General features: G+C 36.6%; 1 protein-coding gene across 1 annotated transcript in view; it reads left to right on the forward strand.

Annotated features, from left to right (window-relative positions):
- Positions 1 to 26,358, forward strand: part of Tenm1 (teneurin transmembrane protein 1) — an 836,340-nt gene that overhangs the window by 700,897 nt on the left and 109,085 nt on the right. Inside the window, exons 21-23 of the mRNA XM_057759068.1 lie at positions 10,838 to 10,981; positions 16,984 to 17,233; positions 26,014 to 26,034. Of these exons, the coding sequence (XP_057615051.1) occupies positions 10,838 to 10,981; positions 16,984 to 17,233; positions 26,014 to 26,034 (415 nt within the window). The remainder of the gene's footprint in view (positions 1 to 10,837; positions 10,982 to 16,983; positions 17,234 to 26,013; positions 26,035 to 26,358) is intronic.

Here is a 26,358-nt window from a genome sequence, read left to right on the forward strand (position 1 = left end):
TTCTCCCTCAATCTCTTCTGCTTGTGTGTATATGGTTTCAGAGCTGACCACTCTGCATTGGACAACCAGTGGGGGGGGGGGGGGGGGCGGGGGCGGATCTTATCCCTAGAACAAGTAAATTCTTCTTCCATCATAGAGAATGAGATAATTTTCTAAGAATGGTAAGGCAACTGAATAAGTGATATAATAAAATTGGAGGGTCAACTACTCTGAAGGATTGTGAACCCCTAAAGAACACACCAAAAATTTCAAGAAATAAATGTATGGAGGCATTTTTATTAAATGTGTGATTATTGATAGATTATATGTCCACATCTAGAATATACTCTGCACATTTACTTGCAAACATGGCAATATTTTATAACTACTGTACTACTATGAGTGTAAATAGACAAAGTTTCCCATCAAATAGTAACAATGTTGTTAATATACGACATTGCTCAGATTGCTTTTAAACTCAAAGGTCTTAATGTAGCTATTTGGTAACATAAACATAACCACCCCTCTATAAAATGTCCACCTGTCACTTCTAAGTATATTATGCTGCATGACAAAAGAGAATTACGATTACAAACAAATTTTAGTTTGTCGATTAGTTTTGAATATATGATTAGATATTGCCCTACTTTGTCTAGACCACATAATATGAGAAAGGTCTTGAAAGTGAAAGAGAAAGATGAAGAGGTTAGAATTATAGAAAGGTATAACTATGCAATAATGACATAGAGAGACAGATAAGCAGTAGACACAAGAAGGGGTATGGAAATCACAAAACAAGGAATATGACTGGCCACTAGGAGCTAGCTGGAAAAGACAGATATGGTATGTACCCTTAAAGTCTGTAGATGTTAGTTCAGTTCTGCTAACATCTTGAATTTTGTTCATTGGGACCCATTTGAGACCCATGACTACTTCAACTATAAAATGACAAATTTATTTTATTTGAATTCTTTTAGCATGTGACACTTTTTCACAGTAGCAATAGGAAATTGATATAAGCCTTTCCATCATTAATAATGTTCTACTTATACCTAGGATTTTGATTAAGACTATGGCCAAGAAGGACTTAACTCTTGTTCCTTCTCGTACCAATTAACTGTCAATCTCTGGCCCACCTATTTCAGGATGATGGACTAAGAGGAGTCCAAATTTAAATAAGATGAATTTGAAATGATGGAGACTATCTAGGTTGAAATGCTGCTTAGTTTGAAATGTGGCAATATTGCTTGCCACGTGGCTCAGCTGTGGGAAATTGGTATGATATCTAAGGGCCAGAATGTCACAAAAGAAGAATAAACTATTGAAAGACAATCAAAATGGAAAGGGCAGTGTTTAAAATCCTAGGCTATCCCACCATTTTCCACAATGAAACAGACTTTGCAGCTGGCATAATACAAGAGTGAATACATTACCAAGAGGGATTTTGTGGACTCTTTACTACAAGAAGTATTGGTGGCAACTGATAAGATTTATTAATCCAAGTACACTATTGATCAAGCAGAAGAAGAGTAAAACTCACCCTAAGGTTCACTACAAAAGCCAAAATCACTGATTCATCCAGCTTAAAGAATTTGCTGTCTGATTCATGGACAAGGTTGCCCTGCTGAAAACTCCATGTGAGCATTTGAAATGATTTGAACTTAGTGTTTCATTCCCTGGCTCTAAATAAAGTATAATGTCTAAAAATCATTGTATTTTATTTAGTTTCCTTCCCAACTATATGGCTTGCAAAACAGTATTTTAAAAAGTCACTATTGTTAAGTGCATGGTGCTGTTAAAATTCTAGAGATGGTGTATTTAATGTGACAAACTGGCTTGTTCAGGGCCTCTGATCTACATCCATTATGTGAATTTTGTCAAAATAATTCCCTATGTCTGCCTGTTTCTGCATCTATTATCAATGTATAATAATGCATTCTGCCTGGCCTTCATTTTAATTAAATTAAACTGCAGAGGTTTCAAGTCCTGGAAGTTCAGGAAATCAGCCATCTGCCTTTAGATTGCTATAAACAATCCTATTTTTCTTCAAGGTTATTGGCAACAATGATTGCAAAATTATTTAGTACAGTAGTTTGGCAAGAAAGAGTGGTGTTTCTGCGAGAACTAGACTTCTTAAAGGCTCACAATGCATAGGAGTCTGTCTAAATTGTGTTAGAGAGAAACAGGGGAACATTAATAGTAATAGGTGCTAAGCTATGGCTGCTTTGTGCACACAAAACATTCCTGAGAATGATGCTTTAGTGTTCATAAATTTTCCTTCAGTAAAACCTAAGCAAGCTGGGCAGCCACGAGAACAGTACCCACCGAATATTTTAATAATAAATGGGGAGTGCTTTACAATTTGCAAGGTACTTTTACATACATTATTTCATTTTAATCCATATAGCATTCCTGCTTGGTAGGCATGGCAAAATTAATAAGGCTTCCAATATCCAGAGGAAGAACCAGGTTCAGAAAGAGCCGAAAAGCCTGTACAGAGATGGAATTCCAGCTCAGATCTTCCAGTCCTATGTGTCTTTTCTTCTGTCATTCTTGACCCAATGAGAGAACACCCCACCTTAACAAGCACCCAATTCTATGCCCCAGTGGCTTTCTGTCAGAAAAGCTAGCATAGATAATAATCTCTCATCATTTCTTTCCACTGATTAATCCATAATTGCTAACTGAGAGCAGAACTGTGTTAGACTGTCAACTTTATAGGCACAGTGCCCAGGCTTTAAGTTTTTTAAGGAACGATTACATGCTTGTAACTTTAAAGCAAAGTATGAAAAAGCAAACCAGAAAAATCACGACAAATAAATGTTAAGTGAGTGGCTGCAAAACCAAGCATTATGTCAGCTTTTCAGCTACTATTAATTTTTTAAGCTTAAATATGAAATGTTTAGTGTGGGATGTAAGTTATGGCCATTTTAATACGAGATAGAATCTCTAAAGTAAGAAAGTCTTGGACTTACCCTAATACTCTGGTAAGCAAGTGTCCATTTCAGTCTGGTTAAACTCATGGTTAGATCATAAAACTCATTTCATGAGTCTAACATTATTTTAGAATAATAGAATATAATTTATTAGCTAATAATAGGACAAAAGTGACAAGAACACAATAGAAAGTATCAAAATATGATGCATAGGAACACTTTATTTCAGTCTGTACATGTGTGTGTGTTTGTGTGTGTGTTACCATATGTGTATATGTATTGTGGGTCAAAATCAACAAACTCTTTCATGTGACGTTCAGGAATAAAAGTTTGAAAGTTATTTGTAGGATAACAAAATCTAGACACAAAAAAGAAACATGTTTTAGCAAAACATACAATTTACCGATCGAGTCAGCATTTTCAACTATTCTTGCCTTCAACTCCTTTCTCCCAACACATCTCAAGATACTACAACTATAGTTCTTCAAAATTGGGTGAGAACATACTTTATCTATCAAAACTAGGTGCTTTTGAGAATAAAAGGGTATTTCTTTTACATCCCTTTTACTCAAGCACATTTTTAAAAGCCCATTTCCAAAGTGAGTCTCTCTCTTGAATCACCTACCCAAACAAAATTGTCTAAAAAATAAAGGATAGCAATCTTTTGTGTTACCTTTTACTAGGTGAGGTTGAGAATAATTGTGGTTCTTTGTTTTTGATGCACTGGAAAAAAAGTGACTCCAACCAATCTGACCTTCTTTAAATTTCGTAAAAGTACCAAGTATCAAAGTGTTCAACACATGTTACTCTTTCTGCCTAAAATGGTTTTCCCTACACAGATAGCACCCCCCAAACTAATGCAAGGTTAACTTTCAATTTTTCTATGTCATGATGTTACAGTGGCATAAAAGCAATGTGCATTTAGTAAGAGCTGTACTTTGAATTTTGATGTTTTCCCTGCCTAGTGATATGCAGTAGTTATCACATGCCCTGGTGTTGCTGGGAAGCAGCAGAAAGCTGTAGTTCCCAGTTAGTCACTGAATTAAAAGAGTAAATAACTGATCTTATATAGTGAGCTGTCTTGCTAAGTTCTGAAGTACACAAAGTTAAGTGTATTAAATGCATTTTTTTTACTCCAAATATTTTCAGCTTGCAAACACAAGCCCTTGTTAGTCAAGGTGATCCTTTGCAGTACCCTTCTCTCCTCTGATCTGTGGTTTCACTTTTCTTGGTTTCAGTTACCCAGTGAACTGAAGTCTGAAAATGTTAAGTGAAAATTTCTGGAAATAAATACTCCATGCCGTTTTAGACTGCATGCCATTCCGAGCAGCATAATGATATCTCTCGCCATTCTATCTTGCCGAGACAGGAATAATTTAGGGCAGTGAGATGGCTCGGCTAGTAAACTACTTGACATGCAAGTCTGACGACCTGGGCTCCATCCTTAGAACTCGTGTAGAGGTAAAAGGGGAGAGATGACTAGACAAAGTTGTCCTCCAACTTCTATGTGGTTCAGTATGGCACATGCACACGTGCACTCACACATACACACACACACACACAGCATGCTTGCATGACAATAATAATTTCAAAAGCAAGAAAAGCATTATCTGTTTGTCCAGCATATCCATAGTGTATTTACTAATGGCCTATTAATGTCACACAATACTGTCAGTTATCAAATCAACTGCTAAGCTATTGGAGTGTTTGTGTTCAATTAACAGTTAATTTACTTAATGGCTCCAAAGCACAAGAATAGTTGTGCAAAGGAGACACCACAGCATGAAACATGGAAAGACAGATTAACTCTGATTACTGCGTGACAATGCTGCAGGGCACATAGACGAAAGCACCAACATAGATTTGATACCAGTCACAATTTCAGGCATCCAGAAAGAGGTCTTAAAATGTGCCCCCCACAAGTGAGGGAAACCTCATTAGGTAAACCTCTTTTCTTTGTCTCCCCCATCTGACATGAATTCCCTTATTAGAATCATTCCTAATAGTACACATTTTCTTCTTGTAACATTTATCAAAACATATGTAAGTAAGTGTGTGTGCTATTAATTTTTCTTTCATATTTTTTGTTTCACTAGACTATAAGCTGCGCCAAGAGGAATTCTGCTTTATTCTGTTTTATTCATCCTCATATCCCATGTGCCCCATACAGTGCCTGTAAGCAGGAGGTACTCAATAAATATTGCATATTTGTTGAATGATTGAACAAACAAGTGAATAAAGTCAGAAGTGACCCCTTAGCCTTGCCTGTGTAGTGGAATGATATCGCTCCACAGTAAGAGGAATACACAAAGGCACTCATAAATTTGTGTATAATCCCAGAACATCTTTCTGGTCTTCATGCAATTAGACTTGAAGAAATTATCCAGAAAAAAAAAGTATTACAAAATTATATTTCAGTATGCAGCCTCGTATGAAACAGTTGAATAGCTACTCACACTCCTAAATGCCCCTTTTCTACTTGTCCAATTACATAGCTTTTAATATTATCTTGCATAACCCTTTTTGTCAATGGGTAGAGTATATATCCTAAGTAAAGTATTAGTAGTTCCCAAGTCAAATCCAGTAACTGGAGCAAGGATAATGTATCATGATCAGGTTGGATTTAATTTAGGACCACGTGATTGTTCAGCCTTGGGAAATCTATTGCTAAAACTCACTATCTTAGAAGCTTAAAGGTGAAAAAGATATGACTATTTCCACAAATGTTGAAAAGGCCCTCAAGAAAAACCTACCATCTGATGCCGACAGTATTAAAAAAACTGAGAATTACAGGTAAACAAAGCATTTCAGACAATCAGGCAGAGTGTCAAATCAAGGAACCTCTGGGGTCATGCTGTTTTATAGTAAATTACTAGAGAATAGGAAAAGATACAACTTTGAGAACACTCACTTATTTACAATAGGTAGCATGTTGTCAACATAGTGTTGATCTGTTGTTATGGCTTTCATTTGATTCTTTGGGTGTTTTGTTTTCTGTCATTTTCTGGGTTTGTTTTAATATAGTTTTAATGGAAAATATTTATTGTTCTATTGAATGGCTTCTTTTTGAAGAAAAAGATTTTTATTTCTTGTTATTCTTTAAATGTCTTCAAATTATTTCTAGATATATGCTTAGTTCATGAATGTAACACAAATTTTTCCACTGACTATCAGATCACCTTTAATTATTATTACTTTCGTAAATGCAAGAATTATGAATTCTGAAACCTTAGCCTGAAGCTATTGAAAATCATCTGCTTCATCTTGTCGTATTTCACATATCAACTTCATTACATTGTATCTTTACCTTGGCTACTTAATGTCAATCCCTTATTCTAGCCATTATAGATGAATGGTATATTTACAAAACTAGATGTCATGGACAGTGTTGCCCCATAGCCTTCTTATAGTCCACAAGTGGTGAATAATGCTGCCCATATAAGTAAAATAAACATTAAGAGGGTTTTTTCAAATGCCTCAGAGAGAATAAGCTAGTCTTTTGCATTCAGTTTTCTTTCTATTCCAGTGGGAGATTTGCAAGAAGACTAACAATGAAGTAAAGTCAGAGGTGTGCACCTATGATCAGAAAACACAGCCCTCTGCGGAAAGTAGTATGTGCACAGGACAACCAGTGACTCATGCTTAGCGAATATTCACTTACTATCTCTGCATTCATGTGAGACACAGACTACGGAAAGGCATAACTCTAGATGGAGTAAAGGGTCTCACAAAGGAAGGTGCCACATGGCTCAAAGAATGCATTTTTCCATATTGACTCTTTTCCAATTGCCTTCCCAATAATTTTACAGCAGCATGGGGCCTTGTGCCACCTCCTGTGAAGTATAACCCATGACCCTTTTGCCTACCTTTCCCTGCTCACTGCCAGTCTAAACCACTTTTACAGCCCTTCTGAAATACTGTTGAATTAGTTTTCTCTCTTATTATACTAGTTTTTCTAGCTCTACTCCAGAGTGCCAGAGGCTGAATCTGTGACTTATACAATACTGTGTTAATGATCCAATGCTATAGGGAAGAGACCAGAAACTGGTCATGGTCCAGTCTGCTTACTTAGCACAGCAGCTGTCATGGTACTGAGCAGAATGTTATGTCAAGGCTTAGCATTTTTAGCACTGGATCCAATATAAAGCACTTTTTCTATATTTAATTATACAAAACACTGGGGCTTTAGTGCATTGCGGTCTGCTTTCACGAGAAGCTGAAGATTGTGCAGCCATTGCATTTGCTAGTCCTCTTGCATTTGGAGAGCAGTTAAGCATCATAGAGAGAAACTTTCCATTCTCAGAAGCCAATTGTAAGTTTCAGGATTAAGCTAAGAGGGCTGTGCGAGAAAGGAACCTCGCCTTGTTACTCTGAGCAAGGATCTGCACACACACACGCACACACAAATACACCAACACACAGCCATTCTCATTAAAGTCGGTTGGAATTTTGGACAAGTCTTAAGTATAAATTATAACTTTATTAGCTCATAGAGCTTTCTCAGGAGAAAGTAAATCTAATAAAAATTAGAGGGAACTTATTAAGTGCTTGCCTTGTTGCTATTTGCTGTGACTAGGGAGAAAAAAGTAATATAATTGTGGGGTTTGCAGCCAATGCACTTTTTTGTTGCAGACTGGAGAGCAATTCAGAGAGCAGATAGAAGGCAGTGAAAACAGTATGTGTGTCTCATTACCTTTGCATCGAGAACTGTTTAATTGATGCTTTATGTAAGCGTTTCCTGCTGCCGAGTTAGGATGATCTTTAACTGTTACTGAGAGGGAAAAAACAGGCTCCGCACCATCAGCAGAGGTCACCAAGGCACATTACTTATTTGCGAAACTACACAATCACCTTCCGGAGAAGGGATTCTAGAGGTGCTTACCAGGCTTCCAATGTACAGAAGGCAGATCCCATAATTGCCAGACATACTGTGAGGAAAGAGATGATGACTTTAAAGAAACTGGTGATTATTATTGTTGTGATTATTTATCAATCGAGACTTTTAAACATTGGCAATAGAAGCAGAAATCGTGTCATTCTATACACCAACATGTTCATTATTGTGTTCTCTAATCATCTGTTCTTTCCAACATGAGACACATTGCACTATTTGGCTTGTTACATTGATCCTAAACATATAAATATCATGAAAAGGGGGTGCAATTTAGAATCACATAGTGGTAATGATAAAGGGGAAGTGAAAAAGATTCTTTAATATATATGTCCTAAGTCCCGAAATATTTGGATATTAAGACAACTACCACCTAGATTGATATACAAAATTCTGTGCATATTTTCACTTTCCAGAAAGAATATCCATGATATCGTTCACAAGATTCACAAGTAAATACTTCATACCCCATAATAGCATAAGAAGGACCAATTTTAATGCCCTTCTTCCAACTTGGAGATGAAGAAGAATTTGCCCGAGACCCCAAACTTACTTAACAACAGTTAAGAAAGTCAAAGTTTTTCTTCTCTTGATCTAAACTCAGCTGTTTTGCGTTGTTTTAACCAGTATAAGAGCTATGGTGAGATAGTAGGAAAACTGTAGACAGCATTGATTAGTGAGATAAGTAAAACCAGGGATTATCTTTGAGGTTCCTTTTAACTCAGAGACCCTATTTGCACTCATCTTCATCAATAGCAGCACTATACAAAGAACCCTCTAATAATTTCCCTTTAGAGATTACTTTCATTTTATGATTAGTAATTGTCCTTGCCTACTGCTCTCTCTTGATAATGTTGCTTAGTAGAGACTAAAATTACAAATGGGTTTGCAGAAACGGAGAACTGCTCAGTGGGTAGAGGACATGGAAGCCTGACTTCTGTCACCCAAACCATGTAGAATCCAGGTGTGATGGCTTGCATTTGTAATCCTAGAACTGAGAAGGCATAATAATAATAATAATAATAATAATAATAATAATAATAACATTGCAAACCTAAAAAAAAAAAAAAGAGGATCCCTGGATTAGCTAGTCAGCTAGTCTTGCTGAACTGATGAGCTCAGTTTACCAATAGACCGCTCCCATCATCAAAAATAAGGGTGGGGCCAGCAAGATGGCTCAGCTATTAATGGTGCTTCTAGCCAAACCTGATGACCTGAGTTAGCTGACTGGAAACAGCATGGTGGAAAGAAGGAGCTGACTCACAGATGTTGTCCTCTAACTTCCACATGCATATTTGGAAGAGGCACAAATACGTACATATAGATAGATAGATAGATAGATAGATAGATAGATAGATAGATAGATAGATAGATGATATGTAGATTAGATGTTAAAATTTAAAGGGCACACTAGATGTCAACCTCCACTGGATTCCACACATATACAAACACACACAAACATGTATGCATACCAGAAAAAAATAAGTTCCCATGAGTCTTAATCACTGATAGCTGATAGAACTGCGGTGACATCAGAACTGATTATGTAAGTTGTGAGGCCCAGTGAAACAAAAATGAAAATACATATGCCCTTCTCTAAAAACTACGAAGGGTTTCAAGATGATAACAGCAAACTTAATGTCAATGGTATAGCCCTTCTAATCTCAAGTCGTGCTCAGCAGGAACTATTGTGATTTCTTACTCCTAAGCCTTGTTGGGTTGAGGAGCCAAAAGAAATGTAGCCTACAACTTCAAACTGGCCAAGCGTTTATAAAGAATAGTATACTCACAATCTTTTGATTTATCTACATATGGACTCTTACATACACATACACAAGCAAATCAACTTAATTATTATGTGATCAAATAATAATGCCAGTAACCAGAACTAACTTGCTTTCCTTTTTTATTTTTGACCCATTATGCTGCCACTGCTTAAGCACCTGTTTTCTTTGCCAGTTTTCATAACCAAACAGCAAAGGAAGAACTGAACTCTCCAAGGACATGTAAAGATCTGGTAGAGGCTGGTACTGGAAAGCAGTATCAGAAGACAGACCAACTGGGTCTATTTTAAGCTGCCAGAGAAGCAAAAGCACCTTTGGGATGTGCAGTGTAATGAGCCAGTTCTCTCAGGCTTAGAACATTATAAAGATAGAAAGCATTTTGAAATTCATAAGGCAGAAATTTGGGGTTCTGACAGGTAAGCAGGTTCACCAACTGAGAAAATGGCTACGACTTGGTATGCTTGAGGTATACATATTTCAGTAGGACAGAGACATCCAAGGTACCGCATTCTGAACTTCCCATTTTAGAGGCATACTATGGTTCCACGTTTAATGCACAACATCTGTGCTTCATAAGAGTTGGAGCCAAATGCTTGGGTGATGTCCCATTGGTACGCTATATGCAGAAAGAAAAACATAATATACACAACGTATAATTTACAGTTTCAGCTCTCTAAGCAAATTCACACCTCTTAGTAAAGTAAAGGCTGTTGGTATAGAAAATATATGAATTGACTAAATCAATTTTATTAGTTCCTTATGTATTCAAGTGTTGCGTAAGTGGTTCAGCACTCCAAAGTCCATTTCCTGAATGCATTTTATGCTCTAGAGAAGTGAGAAACAAGCTTTATCCTGTACTTCACCTATAAAAGTACAGAGAGGAATTACACCATGTGCACTTAATTCTCAAAGAGCATCTCTCCTTAGATTTACATGGCATAATCTAATCAGAAAGCCCAGAATGAAGTTGAATGTTCTCGTGCATATGGTACCTAACTAGCTATCACAGCATCCACTCACTTAATGCTTCATATATATACCCAGGATTCACTGGCTGGTCATTTTGGAGTAACTAATGCCATTCTTTGTACAGCTCCAAACTATGCCAGGTGAAAGTCATGTGCTATTAAATTTCACCCCAAATCAAAAATAAATAGCAAATCTACAACCACATAATTATCAACCAGTGTGAATACAAAGTAAATATTTTACAATTTTCTAATACACTATTAACTCTTTCTTTGCAGTGTCTGTGGGATATGAATATGAGATGTGCCCTGACTTTATTCTCTGGGAACAAAGGACAGTCGTTTTACAGGGCTTTGAGATGGATGCATCGAACCTAGGAGGCTGGTCCTTGAATAAGCATCATATTTTTAATCCTCAAAGTGGTGAGCTACTTTCAAAATTTGTATTAATACCAGTTTCATAATACTGTTTCGTACACATTTGTTGTTGAAAATTTGGTCAAATGTAAGAGAAAAAATCACCTACAAGGATGACACTTAGACATGTCCAAGTTAATACATCTGCTTATGGGTACTATAATTTGATGATGAATTTGTTTTAGTGTCTCAGAATCAGAACACTCATTATCACTTCTTAGTTTGTAATTGAAGCCTTAAGTAAATAAGAAACTCAAGCATGAGAAAGGATCACATGTATCTCCTGTGTTTACATTGATTTTACTACTCATTCAAACTTCTCCACTTCTTTTGCACTCCGCTTAGAAACTGGTCCTTAGGATCTCCATCCCAATTTCCTATAAACATCCGCTGCTTGGAACTTTTCACCACAAAAAAACATATTGTCTTTTTGTCGAAAGAGGTAGTTTCTAAGAACCTGGGCTAGTTCATACACTTCAGGTTGCATTTTCAGAAGACAAAAATGAATATGACTTTAGTTCAGCCACCCTTCTGTCCAGCCTATATTTATGGAATAAATCTGAGTTATTTTGTGAAGCTAAGATCTCTACTTTATAACTATGCCCATGATCTTGTTTTATTTGTATATGTAATGAAAAATAGCCACACGGAAATTTTGATTAGTGAAAATAACCAGACTTGCTCTACTAATAGAATGACAAAAACCTATATCAGCCCCAGTGTGTGACATAGGGGAATAAATCCGTTGCTGTGTGTCACCAATGTACGTCCCCTTTCCCCTTGAAGGAAGATGCTAAGTTCCATTTCAAATTGTTTGTTTGCTTTAACAGTAAAGCTTCAAGCACAGATGTAAAATGTCAATTTTTTTCAGTTGTCAAAAGGAGAGCCACAGTTCTCAGAGTACAAAAGCAAAAGGGCAGATGCCACTTATTAAATTATTAGGGTTTTTTTGTTTTGATTTGAAAGAGTTTGACATTTTAAGCAGCTGTTTCTTTTCCACTCACTTTTATTGGCGTATATGGATTGTCTCTTTCAAACGCCTGTCATTGACATTAAACACAAAGTGGGAAATGACCTCAATGGAACCAGCCCCCAGCTGTGTGCTCCCAGCCTTGTATCTTCTTATCATTTGCTTCACACAGACTTTGAAGCAGAGGGGAGCTATTCAGGAAGCTGGCTTTAGGAACCACACATTCCTTACATCCCTAATTCACCCATAATTACTTTTTAGGTAATTAGGTATGAAGTTACTTCTGAGAATTTTGTACTGCTTTATTGAAGTATAATTTCGACACCATAAAACTTACCCATTTGAAGTACACACTTAAATGATGCTTAGAAAATTTGTACTTGTCCTATTATCACCAAAAGCTGCATTCGGGATATTTTATCCCAACAGAAAAACTTGCTTTACCAGAAGCCTCACTAAGTCTGCTTTCTGTTTCTACCTTTCTGATCATCTTATTCTGGAAAAGAAACCTTACTATTTTGGATAGCTTCTCATCTGCCAAGGGACATTTTTACATTTACCATCTTATTTGTAGAGGCATTGTCTATCTCACCAAAACCTCATCCCACTTGCCAAGAAATAGATTCAAAGCCAGCTCTACTGATGCCTTTCAGTTTGACCTTGAATACAAACGCCTGTCTTAGGGTGATTCTGAGGTCAAAACCCCACCCACAAAGGCAACTTTAAAAGCAGGACTGATAAATGCAAGGGAGCAGGGTTGGGTACGCCAATTTAGAAAGCAATGCTCTTCCCCCTCGGGTCAGATGGTCTTTTCGGACTGATTAAGGCAGGAACAATGTCTTTCCAAATTCCCCTATTCCACTTCTCTCATGAAAAAGCCTAACTCTTTAGGCACCCAACCTTTTTTGATTTGAGACAGATAGTAGATTAGAAACAAGAATCTATCTTCCTCCAATTTCCTCTCACTGGTTAAAAAGACACCTATAATTAGATTGGATGTCTGCTGCCATTCTAGGCGCAGTTTTGCTCTGACTCCCAAATCATTATGCAGTGGGTAGTTTCCAATAGGCACTGTGTTCAGACTGCTTGTCATGTCAGGTACCACAATTGTATTTACCTGACAATTAACTATTGCTTGTGGAAAAGCTTTCTAAATATTCAAACTGATGTACATACACACTTTCTACTATCACTGTGATAAAAACACTAGAAATACATGTTTTCAACAATTTTACCTCCAAATACATGTTTCGTTGATTGTCAAGCTCATATTCATCCTTTTAGTATTTTAAAAGTATTATTTTATTATTCATTACAGAGATTAGCATATTTCTCTAACATCCTCTGGTGTTTCCCAGGAACTAATAGTTAAAAAATATTAGAACAATCTAGGGTACTAATTGTACATGGCTATCTATCTGAAATAGCAAATTTCCTTAGCCTCCCAGATAGGCCAGTAGTTTGTCAACACATGGTTTTACTGGAAGAAGTAAACTGCCATTGATCACACTGGCATATCTCCCAGTTTGTGTTTATATCCTCTCAGTCAAGTAGTAAGAAAGAGAAATATGTATTGCGTCCCTTGTTGGTCATAAGTCTGAAAAATGGTTTCTTCTTTGAAATCAGCATAAAGCACCACCCACTAGCTTCCAGAGGGAATTTTATTTTAAACTTGTTTGTAAGCTTCAGAAGAACTTTTGAGTGAGGTAGCAGAAAGATAGGAATAGTAGGTTTTAAAATGTGCTTACCTTATTACCGTGCCAACTTGGCTCTCACTTTGAAACAGAGAAAGGGAAAACATGGGGGAGAAAAGGTATTCCATCCAGCGAGATTTCATTGTTAAGTATAAACAAGACACCCAATCCTTAGGAAGAAGTTGGCCTCCATATAAATAGTGTGTGTTGTCCTGTTACAAAACAAGCATGCATGGCAGAACACACTGGAAAAGAAGCAGCAGTAATTGATCAAGATTTTCAGAAACATAAACAAAATACTTTCAGAGTAACCTTTTGCAAAAGAATTGATGTTAAATCATTGTCGCTAGATGGTATGGCCTGGCTCTGTGGAATAGAAGGTTAAACAGATTCTTAAAACAACAAAAACACCCTTCAGAATGATCTATTTTTCCAGGGCAATACAAAAGGGGTTTGCCCATTTTTGTTTTGATTGCTTCAGCTTTAAACAGAAATGGTAATTTCAGTACATGGGCACTTTAGTACCTTGCATGAAAGCAAGACATCAATTGTAGAGATGTAATCAGAAAGTACATTGCCTTATGTTTTATTTCCTTTAATCATTCTTCTTTTTTTGATAGAGTACTGGACTTTCTAATCGAAAAGGGGAGTTGTGGAATTGCAGGCTTACAAGAATGGGTTAGAATAGCCATCTTTAGTTTTTAAATTGCCAGGAGCCTGGTAATAACATGTCATTTGGAGGGCAGTTGTTAGCTATACCATTATATTGATATAAAAAATGGAGATCTACCTGTGAAAATAGATGTTAATAGCAAATCTGGTATTTCCAAGCCAATAATTGGAAATATTTTTGAATAGTACACCCTATCGTGAATTGTTGAAGTACTGACATGCTAAACAGTGGTTTCCTCGATTACTAAAGAATGTATCATACTCTCATTGGTCAAATATTTGACTAACAATCATCAGACTATTTCTTTTCAATGATGTTGTATGACTGTCATTCTAGTTTCTTTCCCTTCCTCCCATTTCATTAAAATTACAGTATTGATACACTAAAATTAAATGTTTAGGGAGGGAAATGAAATTCAACCTTATTAATCATATTGAATTAATTACTCTAAATCCTAAGAATTGTCCTTACTGGCTAATAAAGTTACCAACTGTATAATCAGCAAGTAGTGGCCCTAAAGTTATTTCACAGTCTTGTAATAAAAGGTCAATTTGTTGGAGTGTAAACTTATAGCTACTCTTGCAAATCATGTGTTGAAAAGCTATCTGGAATCACCCTGAGAGGGAGCATAAACATTCTTAAATTTGAAATCCAAAGATCATATGATGGATGGAATTTGTAGTTCCTGGAAGGGCCTTTATAAGTATATATTGGTGCCTTGGCATGCATATTTTATGTTGTTATTTATTTTTACCAGCAATGTTCCTATCTCAGAATGATCAATAGTTTCTTTTGTAGAGCTGAAAGTTGGACGAGAACTGAGGAAGACGTTTCAGGAAGGATTTAGGAGAATAACAGATAGTGCAAGGAGACAGCAAGAAACAAGGGAGGGAAAAATAAGGGCATAGAATATAACCGTATTTATGCATTCACTGTGAGTTATTTCAGTCTGACACATTGGCATGCCTTCTCACAACATGGATGTTTTACCTGCCCTGGCTCGTTCTGAACTGACTTGCGCCATTTAGCACAGCAGTGCTTGTTCCTTGGATTTTCTGCCCTGGCACAGCAGGTTTGCAAAATCGTTGAGATTTGGAATAGGAAACTACAAGAGACTTAAAGCCTATTTTCAGCATTTACTGAGCACTTATAAAGACTTGGCCATAGGGATTGGCACTAAAAAAAATACAGAAACGAGTAAGATAGAAGATGTGCCTTCAAGGAGTTCATTCATGTTACAATGGAGAAGATAGAGAAGTGAGGAAAACAGTACCACACAATGTAGTGTTACAATAGAGCTATGGAAAATGAACACACACTGAAAAGCATGATTAATTCTGCCTGGATGGAGCTCTGAAGTTAGTCCCCTCAAACAGACAAAATAAAGAGGGCATTCAGGATAGAGGCAATAACCCATACAAAATCATAGCAGAAGGAAAGAGTGTGAAAATATAAAATTTTTATGACCAGATATTGGAATACAAACAAAAGGGTAATAAGAGAAGCCAAACCTACAAGTAATCTGTATGCTTTCTCAGTAATGAACGTACTCTTTATTCTATAGTGATATGTACATATTCTACGGTTTTAATAATCTCTTCAGCAAGGGTGTGAACAATGGTTCGGAAATGGGTATGCCTGGAGAGCAGAAAAACTGAACTAAGGCAGTAAGAGTAGGAATGGGGAAATTTTCACTACATTTAAAGGACATTCTCAATGGGAATTAGTAATTACTTAGGCTTAGAGAATTAAATGAAATGAAGAGTCACCATGATAACCAGATTTACAATTTGGGTAACTACATAACAGAGACAATACTCGTGGGATGGGTTTAAACAAAAGAGGAAGGGACAAGTTTGGTAGGAGATACAGGAAATATGAGCTCAATCCCAACCCTCTTTCAGCTTGAGGTAGCTGCAGAGAATCCAGGTAAAGAGGTCTAGTAAGAAAGTGTGTGTTGGGTAAGGACTCCAAATAGAAGAAAATTTCAGGCAACAGAGATGAGAGTCAAAGTTGTGTGTATAAATGTAATTGCCTAAACAGAATGAATAGAAAGCATCTTCATACGCCGATGTCTCTAGTTTTTGCAATGATGATCGTGAGATGTGGTCTAAAAAAGAGGAAAATTCAAGTCCCTTCAGTGTGTCTTTGAGGTACATTGTAGCAGTAGGATTTCTTTCCTTTTCATGAAAGTACATTGCCATCCTGACTGTGTTTTACTAACGTGAATATTAACATCAATGTGGCGTCTCTGTCACTGCACCAGTTGCATAAGGAGAAAGTGGAGTGAGGTAGATGTGTGCAAAGCATAACAAGAGCTAATCAGAAAGGTAAAACTAGTCACATAGAATCCACGGAGCCGAGTAAATAGGAAACCATTAAAAGTTAGTTATTAAGTACTTTATTAAATTTGGAACCAGTATTAAAGAGACTCCTTGAATTTCCCCACCTCACAGAAAGACAAAATTAGGCAAACTGCTATACCACTATACTACTATCGATTATGACTATAAATTTGAACCAAATTAATAGTAACGCGATTCACTCTCAGATTCTCCTGTTAGGTCAAAGCTCCCTTCTGTTTTGAACTCTATGAGAAAACTTAAATTTTGGCAAGATGTTTGTGTGGCAAATCCTTTTCTAATTTTTGTTCTCTTTTTTTTGTATATAGGAATCATACATAAAGGAAATGGAGAAAATATGTTCATTTCCCAGCAGCCCCCAGTTATATCAACCATAATGGGTAATGGACACCAAAGGAGTGTAGCCTGCACTAACTGTAATGGCCCAGCTCACAACAACAAACTCTTTGCTCCTGTTGCTTTAGCTTCTGGCCCTGATGGTAGTGTGTATGTTGGTGACTTCAATTTTGTAAGGCGAATATTTCCTTCGGGAAATTCCGTTAGCATTTTGGAATTAAGGTAAGTTTCTTCTCATCTCTGTATTCACTTGACAGATAAAGAAAAAAGAAACAAGAATAAGATCATGTGAAGAGGCAAGTTATTGCCAAGAAAAGCATAAAGTATACTTTTTATGAGTTATTATGGGGGACTTTTTCCCCTATTCATTGTCCTGTTAGTCCTGAAACCACACATACACAAATCACAAAGTTGTATTTGTATATATGTGTGTACACATATATATGTACATATATGTATGTATATATGCATGTATGTATATACAACAATAGAAATCAAAAAGAAAGAGGCTGTAAGCTTGAGAGTGGGAAGAGATATAAAAGGGGTTCCTGGGAGGGTAGCAGGGAAGGGATGGACAGAGGGAAAGTGATGTAATTTTATATCAATTAAAAACCCCCAAAATATTAAAATTCAAAAACTGTTTTAAACAATGAAAAATATAAATTAAAAATCATAATTTTCAAAACAAGGAGGGTTATGAGTAATGGTCTCCCACCCACTCCAACTCGTCAAAGGAACCTTTAATCACTGATTTGAAATGCTCAAAAGTATTGCTGTCCCTGACAGTGAGGCCTCCCCTGTCTGTAAGGCTGTTACAGGGATCTCAGTACTTCCAAGTGCCAGCATAAGTTACTGGGTGCTGTCAAGCTACTAAAAGCTACCTGTTCCATTGTTGCTGGTAGCAGTAGCACCAGATTTAAAAGGACTTTTCAGTCTTTTGAAGTCATTTAATATAGAAGAACATTGAAGTCTGTTTTCTCATGGCATCACAAGGAAGGAAGAAGACACTTTCTACCTTTGAAAGAGCAATTCAGTGATGATTAAAGCATCCATCTTTAGATTTTCTTCCTCTGTTCTAAGTATTTTCTTGCAAGTACAAAGAATGTTAATATCTTTTGTGAAGAATTCATACCTTTTTGCTGTGCTATATCCTGAAGTTCCCTAAATATTACAACTAAATCAACCATGGCTTAATCAGTTTATTTCTTCCCCTTCTGTGTCTATAAGACAAACATATGTCTTCTGGAGTTCGCAAAAAAAGAAAGCATCCATTCCTATCCCATTAGGGATTAAAACTGCTGCTTCATCCCTGAGGAAATTGGCAGGGCTTCCCTTCTAATTGGTTATGGCAGATTTATCCATAACACATGACTCTGAAAATTAAGACTAATATTTGTAGAGTCCAAAGGATTTTTATGTCATCTTTTGAATATTCCAGACAATAATTAATTTTTGCTTCAGGCATCTCCTCATTGGCATCAACATTAGTGACTGCCAGAGCCAGCACATCACAAAGCCCTGATGTGTACTCAGGACTCCTGAGATGCTCTGCACCATCCTCATTCAGCCCTTAGTAGCCCTAGAATGGAAGTCTGACTTTCCATGGACATTCCTCGAATGTTTTCACATTCTCATTCTTGCTTTGGAATCTGCCTGCCTTTTCTCAAACTGAGTTATTCACACCTAGTTTGGGAAATGTAGTCCCAAGCCACCATCCATGTTCCACATTAATTCACTATAGTTTTAATACATTTCTTAATTATAATTGCAAATGCTGTCATATGGAAGAAAGCTGCTAAATCCCTTGGTTAATAAAAAATAGACTGTGAAGTTAAGACTTTGTAAAGACAAAGCACATCCAAAAAGTCTAGAGGGGCACTAATTCATAGAGCCCTGCCCTAATCAAGTATTCATGGGCCTCACAATGTCAGACCTCCTGGAGATTTGTCATTTCTAGTAGTATATCTCTTTAGGCATCAGTAGAAAGTCAACAAGAAGTCTAAGATAGTTGCATAACTGGATTTGAAAACTATTTATACAACATCCTACGCTGTTTTCATAATCCTAAGGGTGTTTTATCGACATGATGCCAAACATGAATGGAAGCACTGAGCAATTCATTCAACACATGGACTGTCAGGTAGTAAAAAGACCTGGTGTTACCGAACCTCTTAACCCTGTAAAAGCCCACATATGGAATATTTACACGGCTTCCTCATCAAAGGAAAAGCACTAACGTCTATTTTTTAAAAAAATGATACTAAGAGAAAGAAGCCCCTGCTCAATTCAATCCTTTCCTTTTAATTTGACTGTAAATTTACCTATGGTGGAACAATTGTCTTTCATTGATGAAATTCACAGTTAAGGATTCTCAACAATTCACAAATTTACATTTTAGTACAAAGTACCCTGTGGCCTTCAACAGAAAATCATTTTAAGTATAAATTAAAATAACATGACCTCAAATTACAAAGTTGATTCTACTGGTACAAAATATGCTTCATTTCTGCTCATTTAGTGTACAGTCCAAAGTCTGTGATCTTCCGTCATTCCTATATCTTCAAGTACACATCTTCAAGTACAGAGGCATGCATGTATGTGAAGTCACACGCTCAGGCCTTCATACTTAGCCTATCACTCTATTGGGCTTCTCTGAGATATGAGCCTTCAGAGTTTCTTACAAGTTTTTGTATGACTCAGATTTTTCTGAGAATCTATTTCAAGTTAGGTCTCTCTCCATAGAAAGAATACAGCACCAAAATTTTCCCGTGTTTTTTCCTCCTTTAGCCTCCATGCTACCAGCAGCCTGCCAGCAACCATTTATGCAACGAAGCCATGTCATAGAGTCATGGTTAATAGCTCCTTTTAAATTAAATTCAAAGAGACAGATTTTTGTGATCTTCTCAATTCTAAGACTCCTCTGATTGGCCATCGTAGAAACGAGATAGTTAAATATACAATATGAAATTACTCCCTATGTTTGACTATAACCGAACACTTTCAAAAAATCTATACTGATCAGTATATATATATATATATATATATATATATATATATATATCAAATCCTTTGCATATAATTGAAGGACTTATATATTTGCTATAACTTTCCCAGATATAAACTTTCTGGGAAGAAATAAGTTTATTCAATAAGGTCTATATATCTTTAGAACCGAAATACTTATTGAATTCTACTGTGTTTAAATAGAAAGTTTACATTGTGCAGTTTTTTGTTGTTGTTAAGATCAATTAATTCAGTTATTGTACCTTATTAAGTAATTTGTTTTCTTGAAACTACAGGTCTGATATTGTCATCTTATTTGTTATATTCAAAATTGTGAATGAAGCAAAAATGTTGTAAATGAGTTATTACAGAAAGCGTCAAAGAACCCTCCTAAATTTTAATTCTTTGATTACACATTATATATTGTACTCTGTCCTCTACCTCCTTTTCTGTAATATTGAATCCAACCTTGTACTTCAAACATACGCTTATATGTCTCATGCAGAGATTCACATATGGATCATTCTTGGCTCAGTGTTTGATGACATTCTGTGAAGACATAAAATTTGTCCCAAGTAGAAGACATCCTGTATTTCCCACTTTCCATCATTTTATTCCATAGTTGACTGCATGGAGCAATTTCAGATTCTACTTAGACATTCAAAGACTGGTAGTCTTTCAACCTTACCCCAGTCAATCCAAACCATCTGCATCTGAGATTTCTTTTCTCTGATCTCAATAACCCTTTCATTTAATTGGTTGCCAGTCATCCTCATCCCTGACCTGACCATTCCTCACTGGCTAAACAAAACCAAAAGCGAAAAATCAATGATATTTTTGTTGTTGTTGTTACACATTTGCCAAGAGAAACATTATTTCTTGTTATTTAAGTCTATAGTACCCCTTCCTGTAGCTTTTGTCTACAAATATGGTTCTTATTGCTTTCTTCTAGGAAGAGTCTCAAGTAGGATGATGATAAAGAAGTGAAGTTTATAAGCTTCTGTACTACAAATGTTTCAAAACTCCATTTTCTGAAGGCCTTTAAAGATATACTCATTTCTAAGACAGTTTGAGTCTTGATTTCCCTGTGGGTTTGCTTGTCAGGTTAAGATGTACACATACATAAGTACATATATGTACATAAAAATATATGTGCATATTTTAGTAGTTTAAAAGTGATATCACAGATTTGTGAGTTTAATGTTTATTAGAAGAATCCATGAAGATACTGTGTGCAGTACATGCCTGACACTTTGTAATTTATAATTTGTCTGATTGTTTTTAGTAGCCAGAAAGTTAAATATCTCTCAAAATCTTGCTGCATCTTTAGATTTATTTATGAAAGAGAGAGAAGAAAGAAAAAAGAATTTCTTCTTTAAGATTAACTTAAACCTGCCCTTATGAAAGGTCTCTTTATTAATAACCATTCTAGTATCTGAAGAATCACATAAGTGATTTCCATCTTATTTTGGAAAGATGTTCACAAGTATAAAAACAGCTATCAGATTTCTGAGCTCCCCTTCTTCAGCTCCAATATGTTCAAGTTCAGCTAGATCTCATCGATTATGACTGCTTCTTTTCTCCTTTGATCTTGGTTAGCCTTGGGTCACTTTTTGGTTTTTTAAAACTAATAAGGATAATTATATAAGTAAAGATAGAAGACACCCTACCAAGTACTTCGTATGAATTCAAATATGTAATATGCCCTTGCTCACATCTCATCTTCTAATTTTACAATTCTATTAGAAAACCCATTAAGCATGACTAGAAGTGATTTATTCTTTATTAAAAAAATGCTTCTATTTTTTTCAAAATTCAGTTATTCTCAAGATATTTATTTTGTCCTTCCCTTAAAAATGAAAGAGAAAAGAAAATAAGAGGCTAGAAAATATATCTTGGTACCTTGAGCAATTGGGGCTCGACAAATGTCAACATGACATGAAAATTTCTCTCGAGATTTCACCATTTCTTTTCCAGTGATTGGTTAATATTTTTTTCATTACTTATAGGACTTGACTCCTGTCATTGGTTGGAAATGAAGGAGACTTGGTATAGCATAGCACCTATTTAGGAATAGTTAACGTGCCAAGGGGTGTTCTGGCTTACAGAAAGTCTTAAAGAGGATCAAACAGACACTAAGCTTTGAAGAATTCTATGAATATCTGAGAAATTGCCACAAAGCATCATTTTGTTCACAGAACTGGAACTGCAAATATTAGAAAAACGGCCTGTAGATAAATAGATGGCTATGCCCCACCTGAGTTGCCACTCAGGTGTTAGCAGTGGCTTTGTAAAACACAAGACAAATTTTGATAATAGTCAGGGAAAGAGCCAGAGCATGGGAGTTGGAAGCTCTAAGAAGTTAGTCACATACAGGACAGCAACAAGATTTCCAAGAGGAGCCCCAGTGAGAGCCCATCATCAGTGGTGTAGCAGAAGTCAGAGGCCTCAGGCCAGACCAATGACTCATGGCAATGTACACTTGCAAGTAAAGATGTGTGGACTAAAGGGTGAACTACAGCTTCCATGATGAGATGCTTCTACTTTTTGTTTGTTTGTTTGCTTGCTTGTTTCTTATATTTGGCATTTGGTTTTCTTTTAAATTTGGTTTTGTTTTAGGGAGATTTTGCAAGGACAGAGGATTCATGAGGGGTATAGGGAGATGAGTGGGATCAGAATACATGATGTGAACACAACAAAGAATCACTAGAAAGGTTAAAGGCTTTAAAAAAAATAAAAAAGAAGTCTGTCACAAACAAGTGTGAATTCAAAACCATCAAGAAAAGAACACAAAAAGATGAACAAGGAAAGAAGTCTATTATTTCTGGCCAGGGGTAAGGAAAGAAACTGAGAACAGGGTAAAGACTGCATGGAGGGTTGCAGCCGTCACTAAGCAAGACACCCACACTCCCCTGACCCTAGTATGAACAGCTACTCTAAGGTTGGCATGGTCCCTATTTCCCATCTTTAGCCACACAAAAAGATCTTCAAAACAACAACAACAAAAAGAAAGAAGACAGCCATAAAAGTACAAATACAATATGAGTATATTTATGTGAAAGTACAGAATAGGCAAATCCAGACAAACAAAATTCAGACTTTTGGTTGCCTGGGACAAAGTAGAGGAGAAGGAATAAATGGAAAAATGATAATTATCAAATAGGTAGAGAATTTCTTCTTTAGTTGGTTAATTATAAGGGTTGCATAACTGAATGCCTTTGAAGTTGCTGAAATGCACATTTTACAAAGGTAAATTTATGGCATAAAAATCACCTCTCAATACTTTTCTTTTAAATGACCCTTTTTTATCGACTTTGTCCTATAAAAAAATTCAAGGGTTAATTCACACATCCTCTCATTAGGAATACCTCTGGCTCTGAAAGGAGTTGTTAGTCCACTCTTTCCTCCTCTTAACTCATAACAAGCTTCAAGAGTGTCGGTTTAGCAGGTAGTAATGCCCACGGATGGGCCTCGGCACTTGTGAAGAGTTCACACATTGGCAGCTCAGTATGTTGTCAGTTGATAGCTAGACAGCAGGTTCACTTTGGTGGTAGTTCAATCCTAAATCCTTAACTAAAAGTAATTCTAAGACAGAACAAGGTCACACACTAGAAATAAATTCCATCATTTTCACTTCCTCCCTCTGAGATGTTAATGAGAGAAGCTGCTCTGCATACGATGGGACATCTTCCAAATTTACAATGACATTATTGGCAGGATCAGAAGCAACTGCGAGAGAATCAAACCATTTCCCTCCCTGCTCCATGCCATCACCTAAGAATTTGAAAAGACTTTGTAGACACGCAAATGGGTCTTGCTGTAGCATGCAAATACAAAACGTTGTGGATGAAACTATATTTTAATGAGATTCATCTAGTGTTTTCACAACTAGACTCCGACTTTGCTCCAGAGATTAGAGCCCACCCAGCTCCAACAACCATCTTATAAGGACCACAAAAACAATGTCTAAGAGACAAAGAAAAAGGCCAAAAAGCCTGAGGCCAGGTTTCTAATCAGAGCTCTGCTTCCTTACTGGTTGACCTTTGTGGCAACTCACAGAATACCTACCCTTTTGAGATGGGCCAAAGAAACAGACGAGCCAATGGAGTATGACCTGTGGCCAGGCGAGTACCTTGGAAAGATGAGTTTTCAAGAGAGTTGAATCCATTTTAGCAGAAAATTTCAAGTAAAATAATTCTGTATCTTTTTTCTTCCTGGACATTCAAAGAAAAAGAACATTTTCTGGTTTTTATAAAAAGGTTTATTATCTTCGTGTCTTCAAAGTGACCTAAGGGCCAGATTTAAAAGGATTTTAAAATTAAAATGACTATATTTCACAGTTGATTATAGCCTTTTATTTCCAGGCAAACTTGACCTAAAGTCAGGCCTGCACACAGATTGAGCCCCTCATATGAGAAATATCATACCACGTCACCCAGTGAAACATCCAAGGCAATACCTTGTGTCAAGAAGCTATTAAATGAAGTGCTTACAAAACGTTCTGCTTCTTGGCGGCTGACAATTCTGTTTTGCCCACCCCAGTCACTCTTTGGAACAAAGATATATATATATATATATATATATATATATATATATATATATATGGCCATCCACTTGTATATAGGCAACTCACTAGGAACCATGTTTCCCAAGGATAATGACTCTTCCTCAACCAGCAACCATTAGCTGGAAATAGCGCTTCTACCAAAGGTTAGGTTTCAGGGGACCCTCTCCAATTTGTACTGGAAGTATGTCTGACTGGATGTGGTACAGGTCTTGTGCATGTAATCACAGGTGCTATGATTGATGTGTACAACAACCACATTATGTCAAAAGTCTGCATTTCACAGTTCTCCTCCTCATCCGTAAGCTCTGACATTCTTTGCCCATTCTTCTGTGATGTTCCTTAAGCCTTGGATGAGGGGAGGTTTATATAAAGGACCCATCCATAAGCTGAACGCTAATAGTCACCTATTCTTGGTACTTTGACCAGATAGGAGTCTTTGCATTATCTACCACCCACTACAGAAAGAGGCTTCTCTAACCAAAACTGACAGCAGAACATTCTATGGATATGTACATATATCTAGAGGGCAGTTTGATGATGTGACCATTTAACACAACAACTGTAGCTTACCCCTTAGGACCTATGATTTCCTAGTCGTGGGCCTTTGAGCAAATTTACTTTATCAGGCATGACATCCTTCCTGTGGAACAAGTCTTGTATCCGATAAGAATGTGATTGGTTATCCCATAATTGTAATAGCACTATGACAGCAATGGGTACATCCTGCCAGGCAGGTCAGTATTGTGGCATGCAGAGAAAACTCCCATACTTTTAAGTTATGAGACCTTTTTGAAATGTTTTCAATAATGTGTGCACAGATGCCACCACCTTATCTCTGAGGTAGATCCAAGAACTGGCTTAGAGTTGAGTTTGCTGGTGCGTGTCCCAATATGTGTCTTGATAGAAGATGTGGTGGTTTCACATTGCTGTAGTCAGGAATATCAAACTAAAATTTAGAATGCTCCTTTGCAGCAGCTGCTATTTCAGTCACAAGCCTAATGGTTCTTAAATTTTAACTCTACATCAGAATCGTCAGCTGAATTTATTAAAAATAAAATCCCCAATCACTACTTTCTCCATGTCAGAATTCTGGTTTAGTAGGAAAAGGGAGAGCTCCCAGAAACTGCACATGCACTGGAATTCAATGGTCCCGATGCATATGGCCAGGAAGAAGCTTTATTTATTGTCTTAAAACTGTACCTACCCACCAAAGCAAGACATGTAACCACCTTGATGGCATCTTATAAGGAAACCATGGAAGAAGTGAGTCAACTTTAGCTTCCCACTGACTAAATGATCCCAGTGCAGTCTCTCTAATTGCCACAAGCTGAGTCAGGAATTGATGTGTCTGCTGAGATTTCTCTTGTTGAATGATACTGATGACTCTCTATTTGTTTTCACTTGCTACTCATGGATACCTTGTGCACCATAGAAACAGAGATACCAGACATAGGTAAGCAAATAACACAGCTGCCTAATGACCCTCTTTCCTAAGAAACCACCCTCGAATATGTACAAATAGGGAATGTTTGCTTCTTAAATAAGGTTAAAGAAATAGTATAAAAGTGAATTTGGAAATGATGTGCCGGTAAGTATCTTCCCAAAAAGAAGGTCAGTATATTCAGGAGGAATTTAAGAAAGGAAAAGAATACTCAGAAAAGAAAATAAGATAAATGAGAGTGACAGATCAGTATGGCATGAGAAAGTAAGGCCAAAAGTCTCATTATGTTTCCCTAAGGTAATACCACAAATGAGCCCATAAGTTCAAATCAGTTTA

The sequence above is a fragment of the Chionomys nivalis genome, chromosome X (genome assembly GCF_950005125.1).
Source record: "Chionomys nivalis chromosome X, mChiNiv1.1, whole genome shotgun sequence".
NCBI classification, from domain to species: Eukaryota; Metazoa; Chordata; class Mammalia; order Rodentia; family Cricetidae; genus Chionomys; species Chionomys nivalis.